Genomic DNA, 24,049 nt, shown 5'->3' with positions numbered 1-24,049 from the left:
CTTATCTCTTTTCGGTTCACTGAAATAGTGTTTATGGGCAAAAACAGCGTTTTCGACCCTCTTTTTTAATACAGACGAGGCAATAAGGTGATTATGTTGAGATTGTGTTGAAATTGAATTGGAAATAAATTGGAATTGAAAACAGGAACGGTCTATTTTCCGGTCGACCAATTATAGTCGACTGAGGAACTATCGTTTTTCGGTTGTTAAAACAGAATAATCCCAACAAATTAATTAAAAATACACTCCCCGTCGTTTTCCCAGCAATTTCAATGACTTTTTTCGGCGTTCAGCAACTCTTCCTATGTTGTTTTTTTTTCTTGGTTTTTGATATTTTATTTTTTTTCAAATTTTACAGACGTTTGCCCTCCATACAGAGTAAAAATTCTGCGAGTACGCTAGATACGCTAGATGTTGGTTATGAATCAACAGGATTGTCTACCAACAACAAGGATGATGAATTTGTAACCATCCCCAGTGTGTTTGAAAAAGCAATAATAAGAAATCCTTTTGCGACATTTTCCTGCATCGCCTGTCTAGTGAAGGAAGTTACGAGGAAGTTACGACGCAACAATCCAGACAAGGAAGTTACGACGCAGCAATCCAGACAATGAGCAAAGGTGGCATAATTAAATTCAAATCAAATCGAAAGTCAAAATTTGCATATAACCACACTGCTGAAGAATGAACTACACATATGTGTCGCTCCGTATCTTCGTATACATGACAACTGTACGGATGGCGCTTCATCGTGATGTACTTTTCCATATGTCCAAAGTCCGTTGCTCTCATTATGTTTCTCAGATTCTTTCTTCAAATTGGAAGTCCACCTCCGATGGTACGGTCGCACCAATTACGCACCATGAATCGAAAGTCCTCCAGAAGGATAACTACACTCTCAGCAATAGATGTAGATGAGATGTACCAGAAAAGCAACCAAATGCCCGGGTTGATACGATTTACACTGAAATGAATTTAGTTGGCATCCACTCTGATCAAGCGCACGACCGAACGAAATGACCTCATGTGCAAAGAAAAGCGGACCCCGCCACTACACGGAAGAAACACTGAAAAAGAAGAAGAAGCAGACACACCGGTATCTAGATGTGTTTCTGTTAGCTATTCATGTAAGTGAACGGTTCCTAACACGAGCAAAACATAACAACCACATGACGAAAAAACAACGCGAAAGTTTTCATCTTATAAGACAACGGCGAAAAACAGGTAATCATTGGAATCTAAGTTGATAAATATACAATCAAATGAGATCTGCTAACTCTTTCATGAATTCATTATAGGCTTCGTCGGTAGTCTTCGCCTGCTGTGTTGCTTCTGTCTGTGGCCGCCGAATAGCAGGTTTAGGACGAACACCTGCAGGTTTGCGCTTGAGCACAACAGGTACAAGCTGAAAAAAGTAAAATGGTATGAAACAACCAATTCACAGGAAGAAATAAAACATATAGAATGGAAAGTAGAGTGAAGGTGCCCTCTGAATGCAATACTAGGTTGCGTTTAGTTTTCAATGAACAAACTATCGCAACACATTCTTCCTTTTTAATTGAATAGATAGATCCTCGATATTATTATATAAATATAACCACTGCAGATAATTCGAAGGAAGGCAGTCTATCACGAAACTGACGTAGTTTTGAAACCTACGTGAAAATATAGAGCCCGGTGGGTAGATTACAAGTGTGAGCGACTCAATTTGCCCTAATCGTCGTAAAAAAGGCGTTTGTTCGTGCAAGGTATCTTGGAACCCTTTGTACACGCTCTGGTCTCTTTAGCATCCAATTCAATGGTTATACTTGAATAGGATAGTGGGGGACGTCATTGATCTTCGGCTGTACGCTCGTGGATGCGGCGGGTGTACAAGGTAAAGCGTTTTCACCTACTTCGTAGGAACAAACCCAAACTTCCCACGCTGTTTTTCAGCAGGATCAGGAGGGACTCATACTCGTAATCTACACCTCAAACTATATATTTTCCCATACATACCTGAACATCGCCAATCTCATGATACGCTGCCTTTAAAGGCAGCATACCACGAATCTGGGGTGGTACTGATTTCAGGTGGAGTATGCGTATACAGGGTCGTAGATTATGGAGACCCGGGTGGTTCCGCTCATCTCTCCCTGAATCACTGCCAGCAGCCGTACCCTGAATGTTGTTTTGTACGAGCGCGCCACCTTTGCACGCGTAGCGTCCCTTACTGCCTATCGGGGCAGTCTAAATTGATTTTCGACGAATCGCAATGCGAAGGCGGCGCAAGGTGTGGAGCGTTGCAATAGATGGCGTCGTACAAAACAGCATTCTGGAGGGGGCTGTTTGCAGTGATGCAAGGAAAGATGAGCGGAACCATCCCCGTCTCCATAATTTACGACCCCGTATACAGATACTCCACCTGAAATCCGCACCACCTCAGATTCGTGGTATGTTGCCTTTAAGCCAGAACGAAGTAACTTGAATAATTGTGTGCGATGACCACGGATCTCCCTCACTAGGGGGATCACAGCCGGTTAGTCGCGCGGCTATGTGGCGTGTTCCCAAGTGGCAGATAGGGGGGTAATCACAGATCAAAAGCGAACCTGTGCTTGACATGAGACGCAAGTGGATTCAGGAGACGTGCTCTATGTTTCTGTTGTCCCAGCACTGACTCCTTGTAACCCGCACGTCGTTTCGGCCAAAAGCCTGCATTCAAGGGACTGGAGGGGGGATGGGTGCAAGGGGGCGCTTTGGAGTCGCCTCCAACAAATAACCTCCACCTATCCACTCTGGGTGTACGTAACGTTCTCCCAAAAACTCATGGGACTAGAGAAGAACAAATCGGACGTCTACGGATGAGAAAGTGGTCTAGTCCAACGTGAGTTTCGACAACCTTCGTCGCTTCGTCCAACATTTAGCTACGAAGAAGAAGTGGAAGCATGTGGATTGCTTTCTATAGAAAAGTTCTACAAAGAAAACCACGCCTACAAGGTCATTGTTGGTGATTTTAACGTCAACATTGGCTCCAGAAGAACGCCTGAGGAACTTCACATCGGAACCTACGGCCTACAATGGAATGAACAGGAGAGAAGGTTTCCGAGTTCATCATGGCGAATAAAACCATCCATGAGAACTCGCAATTCCAGAAGCCCTCCTCTCTACGTTGGACGTCACCCGGTCGAGGATACCATACTGAAATTAACCACATCATCGTCAGTAAAAGGTTTTGCTTGACGGATATCGTTGTTGTGCCGAAGTTTTATACGGGATCGGACCAAAGCCTTCTTCGAGAAGTATTTTCTTTCACACAGAGAAGAGAAAAGCCGCGAAGTTCACAAAGCGAACTTTCAGAATCGTCGACCTGGAGCTCCTTGCTTCGTTTGTCGGCTTTTGGGAAGATGCCGTCATAGAAAACATCGACGATTAATACGATCGGCTCGATGAAAACGTTCATGACCCCACGAAAAAGGCTCAAAGTTCTAAACCACCAGGAGACGCCTGTCTCCGGAAACTCTAGAGCTGATACGTCAGCGTGGAGCTGCACGAGTTGCAGGCAACCAAGAACTCACGTCCGAACTCATAATAGAAGACCTCAGAGAGAGAAGAGGAGAAGTGTTGAAGCTGTAGAGGCGGGAAATTCGAGAATTCGCCAATCGAAAGACAACGATGCTCTCCGCAACACAAATGGAACAACCATCGCGCTGAGAAGGGGATTGGAGAAAATTATCTTGCTCTTGCTCTGATCTCTTCGACATCCATGCCCGCTTGCCTCGTCACCGTCTAAGCGAAAATGGACATGTTATTCCAGAAGTTCTCCAGTCCGAATTACGACATACTATCGATATACTGTCGATATGAAATCGTACAGCACCCGGTCCTGACAAGATAAGACAGTGGAAGACCAACGAGACCGTGCTGTTGTATAAGAAGAGAGATCCACATGAGATCGGCGACTATCATTCAATCTGCTTACCATCCCTAGTCTACAAGCTCTTCACAAGAGTGATCCTTAACAGGTTTGAAAAGGTGTTAGGTGAAGCAGGGTTTCGAAAGGTGTTCAGCACGATTGGCCACGTTTTTTCTGTTTCGAAACTCATCGTGGTATCGCGAGAAGACAAGATGTCGCTCTGTCTCACCTCTGTCTACCTAAAGAGGGCATTTGACTCAGTTGAGACGGAAGCGGTCATGGAGGCTTTGGACAATCGGGGTGTCCCTTCTCAGTACATACTTTAAAGGTGCTTTGAGAGGCACAGTAACTTCTCGACCAGAATTTCACCACTCTACAAAAATATCATCTTTGGCGTAAATAGAGATGTTCGTCAGGGTGACACAATTTCACCCAAAATATTCAGTGCCACTCTAGGAAAAGCAATGCGAGGATTGGAAAGGGATAACATGGGAGTGAAGGTTGATAATTGGCAGCTACAAAATCTACGGTTTGCTGATGGCATCGTTTTGATAACATTTAGCATCAGCGAAGCTGAACGAATGCTGACCGAGCTCGACGAAACATGTGGATGCACCGATCTTCAGCTAAATCTGCAAAAGACGATGATTATACGTAACGGATGGATCTCGAATGCCTCATTTACGCTCAGCGGAACAAATGCATTTGATTGCACCAGCTAGGTTCATCTCGGTCGAGAAATAAGCATGAAAAACGACCTCACCCCCGAACTGTGCAGGAGGAAACGACCAGCTTGACGAGCATTGAGGATGTAATGAAGAAGATCAAGAACAAGCAGCTTCGTGCTCATCAATTCAACACCGCCGTTCTTCGCGCTTTAACCTATGCTTCAGAAATCTGGGCACTTATCTTAAATCAATCTTAGGCAGGAAGAAAATGCGATGAGCGTCGTTGAACGCTCAGTCAAAAGAGTGATGGTAGGAGTATTCCGCTTAATGCAAGTGAGGGACGAGGTTCGAAGTTTTATGCTACATCAGCGATCGAAAAAATGAGACGCCGCCGCATTTTTCAAGGACAGCAAAATAAGGTAGGTCTGACACGTGATGCGTTTCAACGACAACCGTCGGAGCAGAGCCGTGAGCGAGTTGGTTCCATGGCACACTACAGAAAGATCGCCGACCAAATAGTCTAACTTTTTCACTCTGGGACGCCGCCGTGACAAATAGAAGCATCACTAGCGCTCGCTCGACCAGTTCGAGAACGACGGGAGTCAAAGTGATCAAGGTGACTGAGGTTCCCGATAAATTTAGCCTGGGGTTTATGATGTCTACAAATTTTCACGCTAGTGAACAATCAGAAAGAGAGGAATGTTCTCCTAGCATCTGCACATTGCGCGGGCAAAAAAAGAAAAGAGAAAGAACCACATATCTTATATATATTCTTAAAAGCTTTGCATCATAATGCTAAATATTCCAAAATGATCTGACAAACAGTTCTCTGAGATTATATTCACAGTCATGCAAGTTAGAAGGCAGGCAGGAAAACGCTGAGGATCTCACATTGAAACACTGTGAATCTGACCAGCACGTACTCAACTATTTGTAACCAGGCGCTGGATAAAGACAATAGTTCTTACCATGTTAACGCTGGAAGGAGAAGATAGTTGTATGTTAGGAATTGCGTTTAAAAGTTATTTGTTCGTCAATCTCTCCGCACAGAATGGATTAGAGTAGGCCATAATGCTAGCCAAATAAAGCGTGATACTAATCTTGGTTATGGCTCAACTATTACCTGCAATATCGTCCGCTTGCAAATCAAACCTGCAGATTTCGAGAATTTTGTGCTTATCGGTGAATAGGAATAAAGCTTGATCTCACTATCGTCAAATCTCACTTTTGGCCTGTACCCTATGTAATTAAAGATTTTCGCATTCTCCAATTTCGCAAATATTGCATTTGTAACTGAACATCATGGAGGTAAGCAGTGCCACGAAATTATTTGATGGCGGTTTCGTAGCACTGTTCATCATGATTATGTTCGGCTAATATTTGTCTAATAATAATATTATAATATTTGTAGAATTTGCAAAATCAAATATTCATGCATGTGAATCCACATGATGGAATTTCGCAGAAAATTAATACGAACGAAACGTGAGAGGAAGCGTATGCCAAATATATGTTACAATTAGAACAATCAAGACATGAGAGCGACATTTTCCATATTCCATTTCCATGAGATAATTAACGGACAACAACAATGGGACGAGCAACCAGTCACTTCACAATAAAAAAGAATACCTTCACTGTTTCTTTGCGCAAATTTCTCAGCTGCGGAGCGGCTGAAACTACTGTTGGCGCTTGAGGACCAATGACCGGTTGTTCTCTATCACGGCGGATAACAGGAGCTGATGAAATAACAGCACCTCCTGAAAAGTAAGAACACGTTAATATATTGATTTAGCCCAATTTAGAAGATAGCTGCACGCTACTCTATGAACCAACAAAATCTGGAAGCTGCAAACTTGCGCCTAACAATATGTAGAAGAAATTCACCATCATTTGATGCAACAGGCAGTGGAGGCATTGGAATCCCCATAGGATTGAACCTTGGGGGAACAGGACCAGGAGGAGGAGGACCAGGAGCTAGAAAAAGGCCGAAATTTTGATAGACAGGTACTTTGTTTGATAAATAGAGAAAACATGAGGAACCAAAACTGCAACTCACGTTGGCGTAAAGGCATGATTGGAGGAAATTTAGGGAACTTGTTCGGTGCATCAAAATCAGGAACTAGAAAGATTTAAGGTTAGATCCAAAAGAACTTCCGAAGACATACAAGGTCAAGAAAGACAAATAAACTCACTAATTACTGGGGCTAGATCATCATCGGCTGGTAATGGGACATGATATGGGTCGTGTTCATCACCTTCTCCTTCGCTATCACTAAGTTCTGGAGGAAGCCCACATGGAGGACCAGGCGGACGAATGCCTTGACGTCGAGGTCCACCTCTCGGCAACTTGAACTCGACTTTTTTCCTAAATACACATTACGGCTGCATTAAGAAAAAGACAACGAAGGGCGGTAGGTACAAAAAGCAGATGTTAGTTTGAAAAATTCGACATTTTTTCCTCTCTAGCGATGCAGGTGGCCGCAGGTATTGTTTTGGAGAGAAAAAAAACATTCAATTGGAGTACTTCAATTGAAGTTTCAATAGATGCAATAACTCTCCTTGATAAATTCGCTAACTCAAAGAAGATTCATGAAAAAAATGCAATTTGGGGTGCAAGCGGGTGCATGCCATCATACATTATCAGTCGTAATAATGTTCACTAAAGCAATAACTTCGAATGAGAAAGATGCATCAAGAGTAATTGGAAGAATAGTTTTAATTCATCCTCTACGATATATAAAACCAGAAAAACTTGCAGTTTGGTGCACTGCGAAAAGCAGCAATACCAAGCGAAAACACAACAAGCACTTGAATTAAACCGTTAAAAGAGAAAGATAAGGAGATATACATTCCACCACATCTAATTACAGCTAGATCAGGTCCATAAGTGTTAAGGGACCGGAATACTCTATAACCTTAGAAAAGATTACCGACGTAGAGAACTATTTTGCTTTCTTCTTTTGAACAACACCCTTTAATTATCGGATAGTTACAACGACTGTATTTTGTTACCCCTATCGATACAAATTCTTTCCCATAAGCTGCGAACGAGAAAATGAGCTGATGACATGAAATCGAAAAAGTGATATCAACTTCCTTAGATTTGTTGTACGAGCTACTTTTCCTAGTAATATTGGTATGGATTGAGGTGAAGTAGAAATAGATAGGAATAAGTGAAAAGTGCGGGAGGATAGAGCCATGTTGTGGGACTACTACCCTGTAAAGCACTTGTCAGGCCTTACGTAGAAAAAGCAGAGACGAACTCAAAATAGTGTTCCTCCTGTTTGTGCAAAATATGTTATGTTGCACAATAAGAAATCTGACGTAGGCCCAGATTATTATTCAATAAGGCAGATGAACGTCTAAGAATATTTTTTAAAATGATGCAAATCAGAAACTTGAAAAAAGGATGGACACGAGCATCAAAAACAGATACCAGAAGCTATAAGAGAATATTAAGAAGCTCAAATGAAAATTGAAACTTACTTGACAGGAGCTGAAGGTTGTGGACCCATGATCTGCACCCTACGCAACTCACCTTCAGCCTGTTCTCCTTCAGGCAGCGGGATAAAGTTAACGTCAGCATTGCGAGCAAGTCGTTCTTGCTCTAAATATGGAAACGTAGCAGAAATTTTTGTGAGTGGCACAATGCAAGAAGTTAAGCGCACCAGCAAGAGCCTGCAGCTTTTTGCAGTCTGAGTAGTAATGCTGGAGCTTTTCATTCAATTCCTTGAGTTCTTTCTCGTCCTTCAGCGTTTGGAGCACAGAACGCCTTTTGTTCACCATGTCCATGATCGTCTAAACCCCTAATAAAAGAAGAAGAAACGAAAGGGCCACCTCTACCGCTCCCTCACTCTACCTAATAAAAATCTCAATGTGTAATGAACGTATTTTGACTTTAAATTTGATGACTACAGACTCATACTAGTTAACAAAAAAAAAACAGGAACTCTCACCCGCTGTTTCTTCCTAAGAACGTCGATGTGGAACTGGGGTTTATCAAGACCAAGAACTAAAAATTAAATATGAAAAATAATACATGTTGCAATATTCTTCCCCTAAAAACATGATAAACTCACTTTGCCTTTCAATTGCGAGCATTTTGGTGGTAGAATCATCGACATCGTAGCATTTAGCGATAGTTTGACGGATCTGTTGTCGATCGCGCTTATTCTTTTTATTCTCACGCCTTCGTTCAAGCTTTCTCGCCTATAAAAATACAGCAGCAGTGTCAGTAAACATCCATAAATTTAAACGAAGATCCACAAAAAACGTCCAAAGGAAAACCGACCTGATCTGTAGGTGCGCGGAATATCCTTCCACTTTTAGTTTTTGCAGCGGACGGCATAGATCTCAAACAAACATGCATGATTAAGACACAATAAATAAATAAATAGTCGATTCAAATAATAAGGAGAAATGCTGTCATTGGTGAGCAAGGATGCTTAACATCATAAAGGGACCAACATAATTCACGGGACAAATCAATTGCAAGAACACTAGAGGATGAAGGAAAGTACCTGCAGATTACTACGAAAAATACACATCCAGTTCACAGCCTACAGCTATGACGCACAAAACGAAGTGTGCATGCTACACACAGCACAAAGGGTCCTACGCCATCTGAAATAATATTTTCTGATTTTGATTAATACGTCTTTCCAATCTTACACTATCAGCCAGGTGAGTTTCCTTTTCTATGATTTCTTTTCATTTACATGTTCATGTTGATTGTTTTTTACATGTTAGTGATATACGATTAAGTACTCACTCTCACTGTGTGCTTTTTCTTTCCAGATGTACAATTTGTCCTCTAATCTCTGTAACTACACTGCGATATTCTATCTTCAACGTTTTTCCTCTTTTTGACATTTTCTTTGACATCGTGTGCTGTGCCTCCTGTCATCCTTTGTTGACGCATGCATGTAATCATGCGAACCATTGGATGTTCTGGAGGGGAGGCTTGATGTATACCGTAACATTTCTACCTGATATCTCCCTTAAGATACTGTCACCTAATTAAGATCAAGTTCTGCCGACTTGAGGCATTTTTAGAAACGAACCACACGAACGTTTGATGACCCCCAATAGAACAGGATACACTTCTTGCCTACTGGTGTTGAAAGAAGGCCTCTCTATAGCCCGTGATCTGGAAGGAGAACATCAGGTCATTTGAGCGTACAGTCATTGTGTGAGGCTGTTCTCAATCGAATTAGTCGAACTACTTATTATCTCTGTTCTTAACAACTTATCTTCAATTTACGTTATGGATGCCACACGCAAATTTAGTTTTTTTACACTACTTTGCTTGCCTATTCATATGCAAATTATATTGCTCTGATTCTACTACAGCCATGACTGTATGCCCGGTTTGTGATGCAGACAAGGGTTAAAAAATCCAGAGGCACCGCGCTGAAGTCCGTGGATATTCGCTAGAGCAAATCGCGGAACTCGAAGCTGAGTAAAAGAACCAGAAAATTGCCGCATCAGGAAAATCAGTATATTGCTGCGAGTATTGTGATGCGGCATTCAACGGTATGAGTGGGCTGGCTGACAGAACTATGAAGCATGTTGACGAGTATTCACCACCAATTATTCTGGGGTAAAATGTAGGTGGCGCGGGGGGACACTCTGACGCACCCAAATCGAACTGCTTTCCTACTGTATTTAGTGCGATTACCTGAGGCGATTCGTAGCGGGAACTTCCGCTGCGCTAGTACTGTACCTGCACTCAGAGAGCGATGAAGGTCATGGAGCATAAAATAATAAGCGAAAACTCTCATAGAACAAGTTAACCGTTCTCGCCGTTAAATCATTCTATTTGCTTAATGGGTGCCTCTAACTTTCTGACTCTTCGTGGCTTTACTCAGATTACTGATTACTACTTGGCCGCAGCTTGCATCGAAGTCGAAGGAAGAGTTCGGCGAATGGTTCGCTGATTGTTGATTGCTGTGGAAGGAGCGACTTTGCCCCAGTTGTAGAAGTCCCGTTAAAGTCGCGGAGCATGCGAATGTGCGCAACAAAGGCTAACACAACGGCCCTATTTAGGGCCACTAACTTGCGAATACAAATCGAGAATGTGTGAATAAAAGTTGTTGCATGCGTGCTCAGTGATCGTGGATTGCTGTAGAAGTCATTTTCGGTTCTTTTTTTCTTTGGAAGTAACACATGATATTACTTAGTTATTTATTTCTCGTAAACTTGTTCGGAGTAAAACGTAGTTGGGGGTGGCCACTCAGTGGCACCCTGATTTCTGGAAGTAAATTACTAAATCAGTAGGGGTCCTAAGACCAAAGCATTAGCTTCAGCGGATCTATGACATGTGAGCTAAAGTTACTAAGAGAAAAAAGTAAGACAGATTACGTCCAGAAGTAAAGGTGCCACTGAGTGGCCTTGCAACTACATTCTCCCCTTGTTTGGAAGATTAGGTAAAGTTAAGAGAGTAGTAGTTCCAGCTCCGTTTTCTTTTCCTTAGTAGTTTCAACTTATATGGTCGTAGATCCTCCCTAGAAGATTGATGCTTAAGTTTTAGGGCCCTGACTGACTCAGGTACTTATGACTCCATGCTGACTTGTGCTCCATGACTTTTATCGCGCTCTAAATGCAGGTACAGTACTGGCACAGTGGAAGTTCCGCAAGAAAACAGTGGGTGCGTGTAAAGAGGGTCCCGACGGAATTTCGAGCATGCCCCGGTCAGGCCTCGTCAGAGCAATTAGCGATGGTGCATGTCCTAAAGAGATTCATTTTCGTTAGCACTTAAACAGCTGACTCTGCTTACCTACCGCTAATCATACGCTGCATCACCGGCTAGGATATAATTCACTATCCAATAAATTGTTTTGGAGAATCATACACATTCACTGCAATTTTGTGACGTGAGGTGATCTCAATTTAGTAATCGTACCAGAAGCAAGAGAAATCCTCACGTGAAATATGAGATAAGGATGTATCTAATAGCTTCAAAATACGTGCATAAAAGTTTTCGTTAGAAAAAACATTCCAGGTTTCAAAAGTAACGGTAATGAGAATTATCGTTATCCTGTAACTCCCAAGCATTTTTGTAGCCTAATTTATTTCTGGACAGAGGGACCTTCTATATCTCTGACTTCTTTGAAGTTACAGGAAGAAAAAGAGTTCAAATTTCGTAAGATTTCTAGACTTTCTGAAGGTGATATAAAGCCAAACTCACTCCCTTTCTTTATTAGAACACCATTCAAAATCCCACGTACTTCTATCTAGCACTATTATTTTTTGACTTAATTTCGACAGCTCATACCACTCTTCTTTGCATATTTTCTTGTAACTCCGCAGTTTTCTGCGTCTCTGTGGCTAGAAGAACATCTAAGACGGTAGTCTGCTTCTTCATGAATGAGTGGAGCGTGATTCGAGGTATGCTCGCGTATCCGCCGGCATATCCACTGTGCACGTTATGTCTCGGAGACATTCGCGGAGAATCCGCCGGGACCCTCTTTACCGTTCCCCGAAAACAGTAGCAAAGCAGTTCGATTTGGGTGCGTCAGACAGTCCCACCCTACTACATTTTACCCCTATTCTGTGCCCCACCTGCAGAGAGACCGTCAAAGTGAGCCACATTGATGAGCTGCAGCTTTCACAGTGGTTTTGTACACGCAGTAGTTGTCGTTCACATCTTTATTGATTACTGTTTCCGATTCTACCAAACTTATTTATGTATATTCCGTGAGATCGCAGAGCATGCTCATCAACAACATCCTGAAGACTCAGACGAATTTGTGGTTGAAACAGTCGGTTTCCAGAATGTACAAGGTTCGATCATCAGGCTCGAGTAGTACAACAATTTGCGTATAGGTCAGTGTATATGTTGATTTTTCTTCTCAAGGGTTGGAAGTTAACAGGAGGAAGAAGTTGGAGGAAGCGGGTGTAATAAGTCGCTTCGACGGACTAAGATTACGGAGCAAGGACTTTAACAAAGACTAACATTACGAAGTGCGCCAAAGTCACCTACCTACGCTGTCACTGCTCGTATCACTGTCCAGCTTCGCGACCTGAAAGAACGAAGAAGTCTGCGCACTGCACAGCGTATATGAATGTTTGTGTACTATATTTTTTAGCTGAAAAGTATATAGTATCGCTGTTAAGGGATGGTGTCACTGTCCGAGTATATTAATAGTATATAAAAGTATAGTATATAAAAAATAAGAATGCAAGTAAGAGGAGGCCCGCGTACTCGCCTGTACTTCACTACAACACGAGATACAAGGTAAGTCTGATACTCTGCATAACTGTAGAATTCGAAGAGATCGGTGAAATAGATTTTCAAGAATTTCGCTGCAAAGTGTGGCATGCAGCCAGAGAGACTGCACAACCTTGACACGGTGTCCATTCAGATGCAGAATCTGATGGCATTCAGCTATATAGACCAGCATGAAATGCGAGCGGAGATGGATTCGTGCTGGGTAAATGAAATCCAGAGAAAAATCTCAGTAGTTTGCAACTTACAAGATATATTTAATCGTCATTAGTCTAACGCAAAGACAGTGTCTGCGGAAGTGTGGGCAGAGACCGTTGTGTATGGACGACACGTTCAACTTAACGTTCCACACGCTGAGATTGGCAAGCTATTACTGTTGCGGTTGAATGGGATAGAGCTTTGCCAACCGCTTACCTACTTTCTTATAGGTGATATACTATCAGTACATTGAAACCGCACGTTCGGAACGGCTATAACAAGGTCTTTCCATCATCTTCGACTATGCGGTTCCCGTGTTTATGGCATGTGCAACAGGCCATGAAGAGGAATGCCAACACGAAACTTATCAACATGTGTACTCTTTTTTTGCACTAGGTTGTTCCTAGTGAAAACTGGTCCTAATTACCGTTCTTCAGCATGACCTCTTCGAGCCGTTCCTCTGGAAGATGAAGGAGATATGCCTCGTCCGTAACAGAAACGTGTTCGCGGCGAAATACACGTTGATACTGAGGTACCTCCGTGAAAATGAAGAAACGTTCTTGCATCGTACATGGAGAATCCATGGGACGTGCTTGTATTGTGCTTTCCGATCAATTGATTATTCAATATATGCTATCTTCTTTTGTAGGAGTGATAGGGTGGACCAGTGAGCAGCGTTCGGGCAGCTAGAGTCCTGTGTAAACAATTATATGCACACTATCATTTAGAAGGAGAGAGGGCTGGAGGAAGGAAGGCACAAGCTCCAGCAACATCATAAGGCGCACACGTTGGCTGTCAACAAATACTGTGGGCAGCAGCACCTTGTCGCTGTTGTTGGTCTTGGAATCAGGGATGTGGGACGATAGAAGATCAAAATTGTGTGGAGGAGCACTTTTGTCCATGCGACTAGAAAATAATTATTTCTATTTTACTTTACTACTTTAATTACTATTTCCAATTTAACAATCACTGCCGCAGAGAGAGGTCTGGTGCACGCCCATATGCTCTTGCTTGCACTTGTTTTATGGATGTGAAAAGTGGGATTAGCTGTATGCATATCCATGCAGCTTTGTTGTACGCAGCCACAGATAAATCTAACAGATTATTCTTTATCCAGTTTATTGGTCTAACTTTCATATATCTTTAGAGCGCCGCTCGCAGCAAAATTATGGGTTGTCATTGTCCTCGGTAGTAGGTGGAGAGGCTGAGAATGTGCAAGATGCACTCTATAGCAGCGATGGAGATGAAGAGATGATGGAGGTTGCAGCGGAAGATGAAGTGGAGAACGCAAATGTAGGTGTAGAGGAGGTCCTACGAAGGACGGAGCCAGAGACCTCCTCCAGAAGATTGAAATTGTAATCGTAACCGGAATCTATGGTACAGTTTTCAAAAACCAATAACATAAATTCAGGGGATGGCATTGATACGCGAAAATATCATTATAATGATGAGAAGGCCAATGGAAGACGCTCCAAAACGGGAATTACACAAGGCTTGAAATCAATTCCATGTGAAAATTCCCCTTAAAATACTTGTTCAGCGAGCCCATCAACGCAAGGAGGAGCAAACTAAGCGACGAAAGCCAGTGCTGGACATTCCGGACTGTGCGCAAGACGAGAGGGGCGCGTTTGTTGTTTGCCTTCGGATGCAGCCAAGTAATAGCACAGACAATCAGATTTGTTGGATTCGTTGTCACAAGTTAGTTTTTCTACTTTGTTTCTGTTTTCTTTCTGTGAGTCTAATGTTGCCATAAATGAGTCTAATGTTGTCTGCGACGTAACTAAAAGGGGATGAGAAGGCATCTTGTCGACTTTCATGGATATTTGAAAGACCAAATTGCGGAATTAAATACTCAGAAAAAGAGCCAAAAAATTGCAGCATCGGGAAAACGAGTATACAACTGTGAGTACTGTGGTGCCTCATTTAACAATGTGAGTGCGCTGAGCAGACATGGAACAACAAAACATGCTGAGGAGTATTCATCGCCAGCTATCGTGTGTCGCATCTGAAGAGAGAGCGTCAGAATGAGTCACATTGATAGTCCATAGCTTTGATGATGGTTTTGTCCGTGTAATAATTGTCGTTCACATCTTCAATGATTACTCTTTCTGATTGTACCAAACTTATCTATGTAGAGTCACCATGAGATCGCAGAGCATGCCCATCAACAGCATCCTGAAGACTCAGACGAGTTTGTGGTGGAAACATTCACCTTCCAGAATGTGCAAGATTATCAGGTTTGTATAACAAGGAGATTGTAGGTGATTATGTACTGCTCAGGATTGTTGTCTAGTCTCAGATGAGATGGGCGTGTTTCAACTTCGAAATGGTTGAAACAGTGCCAAACTTTCACACCATCAACACTCTATCACCTAAAATTTGTCTGGTTTTATTAGATGTTAGAGAATTTATATAGGGTTAAAAAAAGTCAAGAACGAGGACGTAAAAACGCACCGAAGTCCCCGATTTGCCGCTTGCGCAACTGTCCGTGTCATTTTGACCCAACTATGTGTAGTAAACACGCATTCATATATGATGTGCAGGTGCACCACAGACTTCTTTTTTTCTTAGAGCTTAAAGCGCGGACACAAAGCGGCGGAAATGGGTGACTTGATGACTTGACTCGTTGACTACAATGATAAACCATTTCGTAGCAAGAACGAGGACGAAACGCACCAAAGTCACCCATTTCCGCCGCTTTGTGTCCGCGCTTTAAGCTCTAAGAAAAAAAGAAGTCTGTGGTGCACCTGCACATCATATATGAATGCGTGTTTACTACACATAGTTGGGTCAAAATGACACGGACAGTTGCGCAAGCGGCGCGGTATACTCGGGCTTCGGGTGTGCAGCCGCTTACGTAACAGTCTGTGTTTCACGTCGTTTTGACCCGACTACACATTTTTTAACAGCAACAAGAAGTGGCTCCCTATATAAATTCTCTAACATCTAATAAAACCAGACAAATTTTAGGTGATAGAGTGTTGATGGTGTGAAAGTTTGTCACTGTTTCAACCATTTCGAAGTTGAAACACGCCCATCTCATCTGAGACTAGACAACAATCCTGAGCAGTACATAATCTGTTAAGGGATGGTCTCGCCGTCCGACAAGTGTGTAAAAAATAAGGATGTAAGTGAGAGGAAACCCGCATACTCGCTTGTATTTCATTACAACAGAAGCTATACATAACACTACACATTTGTTGTATTTAGAAAATATCGACAGAAGAGAAATTTTTATAAATATCTTGTCGAAGTGTCGAGTAGAGCCACGATCGCTTCGTAATCTGGACACGCTGTTAGCTCAGACGCGAATTGATGCCAGTTCGTAATCTGATGGGATCCAGTCCTACAAGCCAGCAGCAGGGGACGAGACGCCAACTCAGATGGATTTGTGCTGAGTACATAATATAGAGACAAATCCGTACTTTGCGTCTTACAAGATACATATATTCTTTTGTCATGTCTTAAGTGACTGCACGCGTGAGTAGCTAAACAACCATATATTTGACGCCATCCAGCTTCGCAATGTGTGGGTTTTATAATTTCCTGCCTAATGAAGCTCGAATCTTGTGGTTTTTGGAGATTCTCAACAAGCACTACAAGCACTACAATCTTCTTAGCAATGTGTATGAACCAATAATTTTGGTACACATATCCAAATCTAACGAAAAATAGTCTCGTGAAGGTTCTTTGGAGTTTCTCAGTATTAACTATGTATTTTTAGCATAGATACTCTAGATTTGTGAGCAGTATTATAAGTGAGCTAAAACAAACGTTTTATGCAACAGTGTAGGGATTTTTAGATAATTGGAGCAAATGTTGCGTAGGGTTGGGAATAGCACCATGAAAGCTTTGTTTAAGACGTAATCAATGTGCATGTGCAAACTTCATTGAAGAAGTAAACAGTACTGCTATATCTTTAGTATTGCAGTGTTTCAACTGATCCGTTTGATCTCATAATTTACTGGGGCGGTGTTGCCAAGATGTATAACGCAACTTTTGCTAGGATTAATTGAGAGGCACCATTTGGATGCCCAGAGAACAGACAGCATTAGACATAGTAGAATGTAAATAGGAGCGCTTTACATCACGGTGACTCTGACTGTAGATAGATAATAGTAATAATAGTAATAATAATAGATAGTAAATTTTAATATCGTGTGCATACATTTGTAGTGATTTGTAGTGTAATATGAAATGGACCTCTAAGAAAAGTTGGTAGGTCTGTTTTATATAAAAGGAATAGTAAGGAGAAAAGTGCTCCATCTTGTGCTGCACCACTTTCACAGTTGAATTTTTTGGAATATGCAAACACTACTTTAACGGTCATGTACTTGTTGGTTAGATATGATCTAATCCATGCTAATATTTTACCTCGAATCCCAATAGTTTCTACTTTCGTCAACACGTTGACAGAATTTCCTTTGGATAGAGCAGTGCTCCAGTCATGGATAGTATCTATAAGGTAAGTAGTTGTGACGTCAGGCGAAAGTACTATGTTGTTCCTAAGCATTTTTTTAATACTTTATTTTTTCCCGTTACTTTAAGTGACGTAGACGTGAGTATTGGACGAGGGATTCCTAAATTTTATTATTAGCTGGTTTTTCTGTTTTAGAAGAGAGCGCATATGTTGACGATATCGAGAGGTGGACAGTTGAGAGGATTTTGATGTGACAAATTTTGAGAATGCCTGATGCATAACACTACAAAATCTGAGATATAAATGAGAGGTGGAATCATATTGATCAAATAAACTGAACCAATTAAAACACCCAAGATAATTATTGATAACGACGTATTCGACGTTGTGAAGATCAGGCAATGAAATTACAACTGTGCTGAAAGCTTCCTCAAGATACCTGATCCTAATACCACTGTGGTCGAATGAGGAAAAAAGAGGTAGAAGCTAAACATTTAAGACTAAGGATGTCGAAAAGAGTATGAGAGCGAGAACAGCATTTTTTAGGGTTGGTTCAAAGATATATTGGACTAAACCACAATTTTTAAGAAACCTGAAAAATTTCTCAGAAGAGCTATTGGAGAGAATATTGTCAGTCAATTTGTAAATTGAAATGCTGAGAATAACAGTAAAGCTTCGTATTGGACAAAAATCAGACAGAAGTTCAAGAAGCTGCTCATGATTTGATTTGGATGCATTAAGATGCCGATATACTGCAATAAAGGAAAGATAATTGACTTTATCCGGAATCGGTATAACAACACATAAGAAATCAGCATTTAATTGGATGTTGTGTTGAGCAGTATCAGCTAAAAAGGAACATTTGTCAATGCAAGAAACAAGAAGACATTGCGTCTAGATGTGAAAGAGCGCAGGATACGACAAGGTATATTGCCTTTGCCTATGACTTCAGAATCGAGAATTCTGGAGGTAAGCCAAGTTTCAGTGAAAAACACAATATCGAGTTTGTTTTCAATCAAAAAAAATGTAAATGATAAAGTTCGTTGAATTCTAGCGTTAAACAAAAAACAAGTCATTCCAGGAACTTTATGCGAGTTTACTTGTTTTCAGGCCTTCTGGAGAGTTCAGAAATATGTTGAAGTTCAGTCCTGAAAACAACCCATCCTCGGCCTTGTTTGCCGTGATTAAGCTCTCGAGTTTGCTGCTTTAAATTGAAATCATGCTCTTCTCTTCTAAGGCCGTGCTTTTTCTAACATAAACATCAGGAAAGTCATTCTTCCGCAGCAAACAGGCGTTGCATAACGCCAATTATATGATGTGGGAAGAATGACTCTGACAAGTCGTTAACGTCTGTTATCAGTTCCACGGATGCGAAAAATGCTTAAGTGGACGACACTCAACTTTGAGGAAATCAAGCATAGCAGAGACTTACTTAGATATTTAGATGGTCTTCACTGGACATGCGGGCCCAGCATCTCTTCCACTCGTTTCGTTCCCTCGCCAATGTCATCCAAGATGTTCTCAAGTTCAGGGTGACGTTGATGAGGTCCTTGAGCCGTATCCACCTGAGCCCTCAGGTGGTCCACCTGTGTAGCGAACACGTCACCCCATCTCGTTGGCTGTCTCCCTCGAGGGCGCATAGCATCTCTTAGGATCCACTCTAGCGTTCTTTTAGTCCATCTATCGTCGATTCTTCTCATGATGTGACCGGCCCATCTATGTTTTGCTTTCGCTATCTATTCCGCTGGATCGCGAAGACGGGACATTCCTCTCAAGTTGGAGCTGCGAAGACCGGCTAGGTGCTGTGTGCGCGGATTAAACTTCAGAAGACACATCTCAAAGGGTCTGTGGGTAGTAATTAGCTTCCTAGACGTGGTAACACTGTCTGCCTACGTCTCCGCTGCGTAATAGAGAGCTGGAAGAACTGTCGAGTCGAATAGATAGGCACGAGGATCTTGGTCAGTTGGTCCGTAGTTTCTCAGATGGCTGCGAATGCTGCCCATGCTGCTCTCATTCTTCTACTCAGTTTTTCCTTCAAGTCGTTTTCTATGTTCATAGAACGTCCGAGGTATACGTATGACGAAGTTCTCATGGTTTGGGAGCCTTCAAGTTGTACTCCTCCGTCCTCGCAGTAGGCGTTCTTCATGAACTAAGTCTTCTTTCTGTTTATTCGCAGTCCTATTCTCTTCCCTGCCTCGTTCAATTCGTTGAGCATCGTTTCTGCTTTATTGGTATTGCTCGAAAAGAGAACGATGTCGTCCGCGAAACGAAGGTTCGATAGAAATCTTCCATCAACACGTATGCCCCTTTCTTCCCAGGATAGTGATTTCATTATCCATTGCAATGCAGCCGTCAACAGCTTCGGCGATATAATATCGGTGGTGGAAAAGCTGTATCCTAGTCGTGCATCGATCGTAGCAATTTTCTAATGTCCTCACATACGACGCGTCCACACCTTGATCGACCAGCGCTGACAGTATTGCATTCGTTTCTACACTGTCAAAGGCTTTCTCATAGTCGACGAAGGTTAGAACAAGGGGCAGGCGGTATTCCCGGCAAACCTCTATGACCTCTATGAACCTCGACACGGTTTAGATGTGGTCCAAGCAGCTGAACCCCTGACGGAATCCAGTTTGTTCTTGAGGCTGGGCTTCATCCAGCGTCCTGGATATGCGCGTGAGGATGACTTTGGCAAACACTTTGTATAACCCGCTCAGCAAGCATATCGAACGGTAATTCCGAAGGTCCTCTCGGTCACCTTTCTTGTGGATAAGAACGGTTCGCGAGGTCTTCCACTGGTCTGGGATCCTTTCTCTCTGAAGTCTGAAAAGAATGTCATGTGCGCTGCTAAGATTACATGAAGCGGATGGCCACCAGCCCGAAGAAAGTCAGCTGATATAAAATCAGGTCCGAGGGCTGTGCCAGGTTTCATGCTCTTGGTAGCGACTCGTACTTCCGAGGGGAGAATCCGTGGTGGAGCTTCACCAGCGGGGATGATCGGACTTGACACAGGAGTTGATGAGCGGAAAAGGTTCGAGTAGGACCTCTCCGTAATGATTTCCACTTCACGATGAGAAGACGTGCGAGTCCCGTCTGCGCTCGGCAGGGCTGCTAGCGGAATATTATATTCGCGAAGATCCCTGCGGCAGTTCTTTAGACTCGATCTTCTTTGTGCTGCTTCCAGGATCTTCTTCTGCCTGTGTTTCGAAAGATCATCCTGCAACGCTTTTCTGCAGCTAGTGTTTGCTACTAACCGCTCAATGTGCGATGCATTTATATCAAGCCTCAAAGTCCTTCTTCTTTCCAACAATTCCTTGGTGGTCTTCGAAATTCGACCCAAGTTTGTCGTGCGCGGCTTCGAGGCACGCTCAACACATTTGGCAACGGAACCTCCTCTCCGCGATGGACGAGTGTACCATCATTCATCTGTCATACATCGCTCTTTCTGCACTTGGTTTCCTGCAGAGCAATCACGTGAAATTTGATACGCTCCGCAGCTCCGAGAAGGGCATGCAGGTCAGCGTCTGTGGAAACTGTTCTCGCGTTTTAAGTACACAGTCTGAGACAGTCTTCATGGCGAGTCGTGCATGTGTTGCCTTGTTCCAGAATCAATGACGTCCTGAGCAACCTGAGATTTGATCGCCTCTCACAGGTTGCCGTACCGTCCGACGTCTGAGACGGCAGGGCCCAGTGTGCAGGGTACTGAGGCAGTGAATATGCTGGAGTGGCAAAGAGACGTTTCCCCAAACTAAGCAGCCATGCCACGGCGAGCTTAGCTTTCATCGTCGCCCAACCTATATGGATCAGGGAACCACCTTGCGACATTTTGCCAAGACGGTGGTGAATCTTAACAGTGGTTTACTCTTAGCTAAGCTTCCGATTCCGAGAAGTCGGAATGTCGGATGTGTCGAACTCTTTCTCAGCTTGGGAGACCCTGCCGGAGGACGAACCTCCACTGTGCAGTTCGACGCCCAGTGTCACCTCCACGCCACTATGAGGCGGTAAACCGTTATGGAGGATAGCAGATACTTTTTTTTTCAATATCAAATTGATGTTGCGAAGAAACTAAATTTTTATCTGCTTTCTTGATACCACTGATAATTACTGTGGGCGAGCTACTTCACCACGCTCAGCAGTTTCAAGAATTTTCTTTGTCAAGAATTGGAGCATAGTTTCTATGTATGAAATGGTCCTGGTTGCGTTCCTTAATGAGCGAAAGGAAGTCCTGCACTGAGAACTGACTGAAGCCAAATTCAATTTCGACAAGGACTTCGTTCACGCTCTGGGAACTGCTACAAGCTGTTCTTGATTTGTATGAGCGAATCGGTTTAGCTGACATAGTTTAACGAAATATGAACTCAAACCTGTGCAAATAACCCAAAACAGGGTATGAAAAAACCAAACCAGTGTGAAAGGGAAGGCAACCGCTCAGCAGCGAGACGGTCACAATCACGAATCAAAAACAGTTCCGAACGGTTCAGGTTTTGAGGAAGTTAGTTTTTTGTGCAATTTACTTGCAGCAGTTTTTTTTTTACAATTGCTGTTTTTAGATGACCATGTATACAACAAAAGAAGTACATCATGAGATTCGAATTCAATTCGGAGAGTGTGCTTCCCACCTACCATAGACTTGTGAAACTTTTTTTTTTGCAAACAGCTTCGCAAAACTCAAGGTCATGAAATGAGATTTCCTTACCAGTCACCGAAGTATGTCGGATAGCATTTCGCACGTCATGAAACTTTTTATATCATCCCAGTCTTTAGATGCTTGCTCGCGAAAAATGAGTCCAACGGACATTCAAGTGAATTCTAAAAAATGAATGCAGATAGTGGAATGACTGTTTTTATGAGATGTAAAGAATAGGCGAAAACGTCAATATAATTCTGATCTTATCGACCGCAGTACTGCAGTAAGTGCGATTTGAGGAAGACACGCTGCTATCCTCTATCAGTACAAATTTGGAGAGCAATCAACGGTTGTTGTATGTTATATGTTTCTTGGATAACGCTTTAAGCGAAATTCGATGAAATTGACAGGGCATAAGACAAGATCAGCGTAATAATCTACTAACTGCACTGTTAGCTACCGGTCGGCGTTGCCAGCCGCTCCTCCTCAGGATTTGTTGTAATTTGTGGTGCGGGTTTCTTACAGTACGCACTCAATAACCAGTCGTGGATGGTGCAGGGCACATGAGTGTCGAAAAATTGGTTTTTGCGGGATTCCACTACACTAACATCGCTTCATGGGTCTCGTTTTCGGGAACACCTCAAATATGGCGAAAAACTATGGGCGCGAGGGTTAAGAATACATTTTCTTTCTAAAAGGATCAATTTGGATAAAAGGTTATTTAAATCATAATATATATCATAACAATCAACCATCATAACAGTTTCTTAAAATTGTCTCCATTGGCTTTTATATAAGCGTAAAAACTCTTCTTCGCAGGTTCAGCGGTGCGTCGAAAGCACTTGTGTCGAATTTCCTCAAGTTCCTTCTCTAGTTTATCTAAATTGGTCACTTTCTTGCTCCACAGCTGTTCTTCAGAGAGTTCCCAAATCGAAACCGTCCGGTTTATTTGTAGGGAATTGATCCTCGCTAAAAGCTGACCCAATTTTTGCATCCAAATACCGAATTGTCGTTTTGGCTCTGTGTGTAGGTGCCCAGTTTTGTTAGAAGATCTAATTCTGACGGTTTTGCTTCTAAGGGAACACCGGTTTGCCGAAAATATCAGTTTGATAGGTTTGACCATTGATTTTGACGTTTTTTTCGATGAAACTCAAGTGTGCCTTCCTGGTTGCACTGGTTCCGCCCTATACCAATTTTTGGAAAAAGACTCCTCGTGGAAACTTTGCATTTACGACTATTCTTCGAAGCTGGACTGAGACGCTGGTTTTGGGCGTTGTTGGGCACTTCAATGGAAAACCTCCTAATCTGATCACAAAATCTCTTCGATGCGGCGCACTTTGAAAAGATCAAGGATATTGCCTATATTTTTTTTTTGAGAAGTCTTCTTTGCTTGATCAGTGAGAACTAGTCCATTGAGCAGTCGATAACTCCTGAGTCCTTGCTCGTTATGGATCATCATCTGATGAGATTTTCGAGAAATCACGAGCTCTTGAGCGATCTTGTTGAGATCGGTGCTTTCCTTTGAAAAGTTTCCTTAGAACGATTTCGCGAGTCCTTCGAATATTAAGAAAGTCCTTCGGCGCCGCGATTTTGGTTTGTCATCAACGTTCCTATGATCTTTCTATTGTTTAATATAAAATATATAATAATATATAATAATCTTTTCGACAGCTCGAAGTGAAGTCTTAAGTCGAGGCGTTCATTGGCTCCAAAAAGGAGACTTTACAACGAAAAAAGTAAAAAAGAGCATAGTAATAGCAAATCAGGTACATCCGAAACTAAAACTTGGTTCAGAAATCCGAAAGAAGGTACGCCCCCCCCCCCCCCACACACACCCACACTCTGTGGTGCGCCCGATATTAAGCGCACTACAGCAAGATCGCCGACCCGATGGTCAGATTTCTTCACGAAGCCCGTCGAAGAAAATTGTGATGCTCTTCGTGTCCCACGCGAAAGGAGGAACCACTGCGCGACTATCGCACGCGATCAGTACGAATAGAGGAATTACTGG

At 42.6% G+C, this 24,049-nt stretch overlaps 4 protein-coding genes across 6 annotated transcripts; 1 reads left to right on the top strand and 3 right to left on the bottom strand.

Moving 5' to 3' along the window:
- Positions 1-1,258: 1,258 nt before the first annotated feature.
- On the bottom strand, positions 1,259-8,932 carry RB195_018193 (uncharacterized protein; the record flags this gene model as incomplete). The annotated part of the gene is made up of 10 exons (XM_013444037.2): positions 1,259-1,405; positions 6,193-6,320; positions 6,448-6,537; positions 6,620-6,682; positions 6,756-6,928; positions 8,050-8,170; positions 8,232-8,361; positions 8,520-8,575; positions 8,643-8,772; positions 8,855-8,932. 10 exons carry the CDS (start codon positions 8,930-8,932, stop codon positions 1,259-1,261), a joined length of 1,116 nt encoding a protein of 371 aa, XP_013299491.2.
- Positions 8,933-12,929: 3,997 nt separating this feature from the next.
- On the top strand, positions 12,930-19,005 carry RB195_018192 (uncharacterized protein; the record flags this gene model as incomplete). 2 transcript variants are annotated; one of them, XM_064185525.1, is made up of 8 exons in its annotated part: positions 12,930-12,998; positions 13,065-13,221; positions 13,274-13,387; positions 14,139-14,284; positions 14,532-14,646; positions 14,870-14,922; positions 15,127-15,228; positions 18,856-19,005. In XM_064185525.1, 8 exons carry the CDS (start codon positions 12,930-12,932, stop codon positions 19,003-19,005), a joined length of 906 nt encoding a protein of 301 aa, XP_064041406.1. The 2 variants fall into 2 exon arrangements, with proteins under 2 accessions (XP_064041406.1, XP_064041407.1); XM_064185526.1 differs by lacking the exons at positions 12,930-12,998; positions 13,065-13,221; positions 15,127-15,228; positions 18,856-19,005 and adding an exon at positions 13,429-13,558 and having other exon boundaries at positions 13,341-13,367; positions 14,532-14,689; positions 14,870-14,897.
- Positions 18,863-19,111, bottom strand: RB195_018191 (uncharacterized protein; the record flags this gene model as incomplete). Its single annotated transcript, XM_064185524.1, has 1 exon — positions 18,863-19,111. The coding sequence occupies one exon, from the start codon at positions 19,109-19,111 to the stop codon at positions 18,863-18,865; it is 249 nt and encodes an 82-aa protein (XP_064041405.1).
- Positions 19,112-20,124: 1,013 nt separating this feature from the next.
- Positions 20,125-21,194, bottom strand: RB195_018190 (uncharacterized protein; the record flags this gene model as incomplete). 2 transcript variants are annotated; one of them, XM_064185523.1, is made up of 3 exons in its annotated part: positions 20,125-20,608; positions 20,666-20,806; positions 21,040-21,194. In XM_064185523.1, 3 exons carry the CDS (start codon positions 21,192-21,194, stop codon positions 20,125-20,127), a joined length of 780 nt encoding a protein of 259 aa, XP_064041403.1. The 2 variants fall into 2 exon arrangements, with proteins under 2 accessions (XP_064041403.1, XP_064041404.1); XM_064185522.1 differs by lacking the exon at positions 20,666-20,806 and having other exon boundaries at positions 20,125-20,641.
- Between the last annotated feature and the right edge of the window lie 2,855 nt (positions 21,195-24,049).

This window comes from Necator americanus, chromosome II, assembly GCF_031761385.1.
Source record: "Necator americanus strain Aroian chromosome II, whole genome shotgun sequence".
NCBI lineage: Eukaryota > Metazoa > Nematoda > Chromadorea > Rhabditida > Ancylostomatidae > Necator > Necator americanus.
The sequence above is the reverse complement of the archived record's forward strand: the minus strand, read 5'-3'. Positions and strand labels throughout refer to the sequence as shown.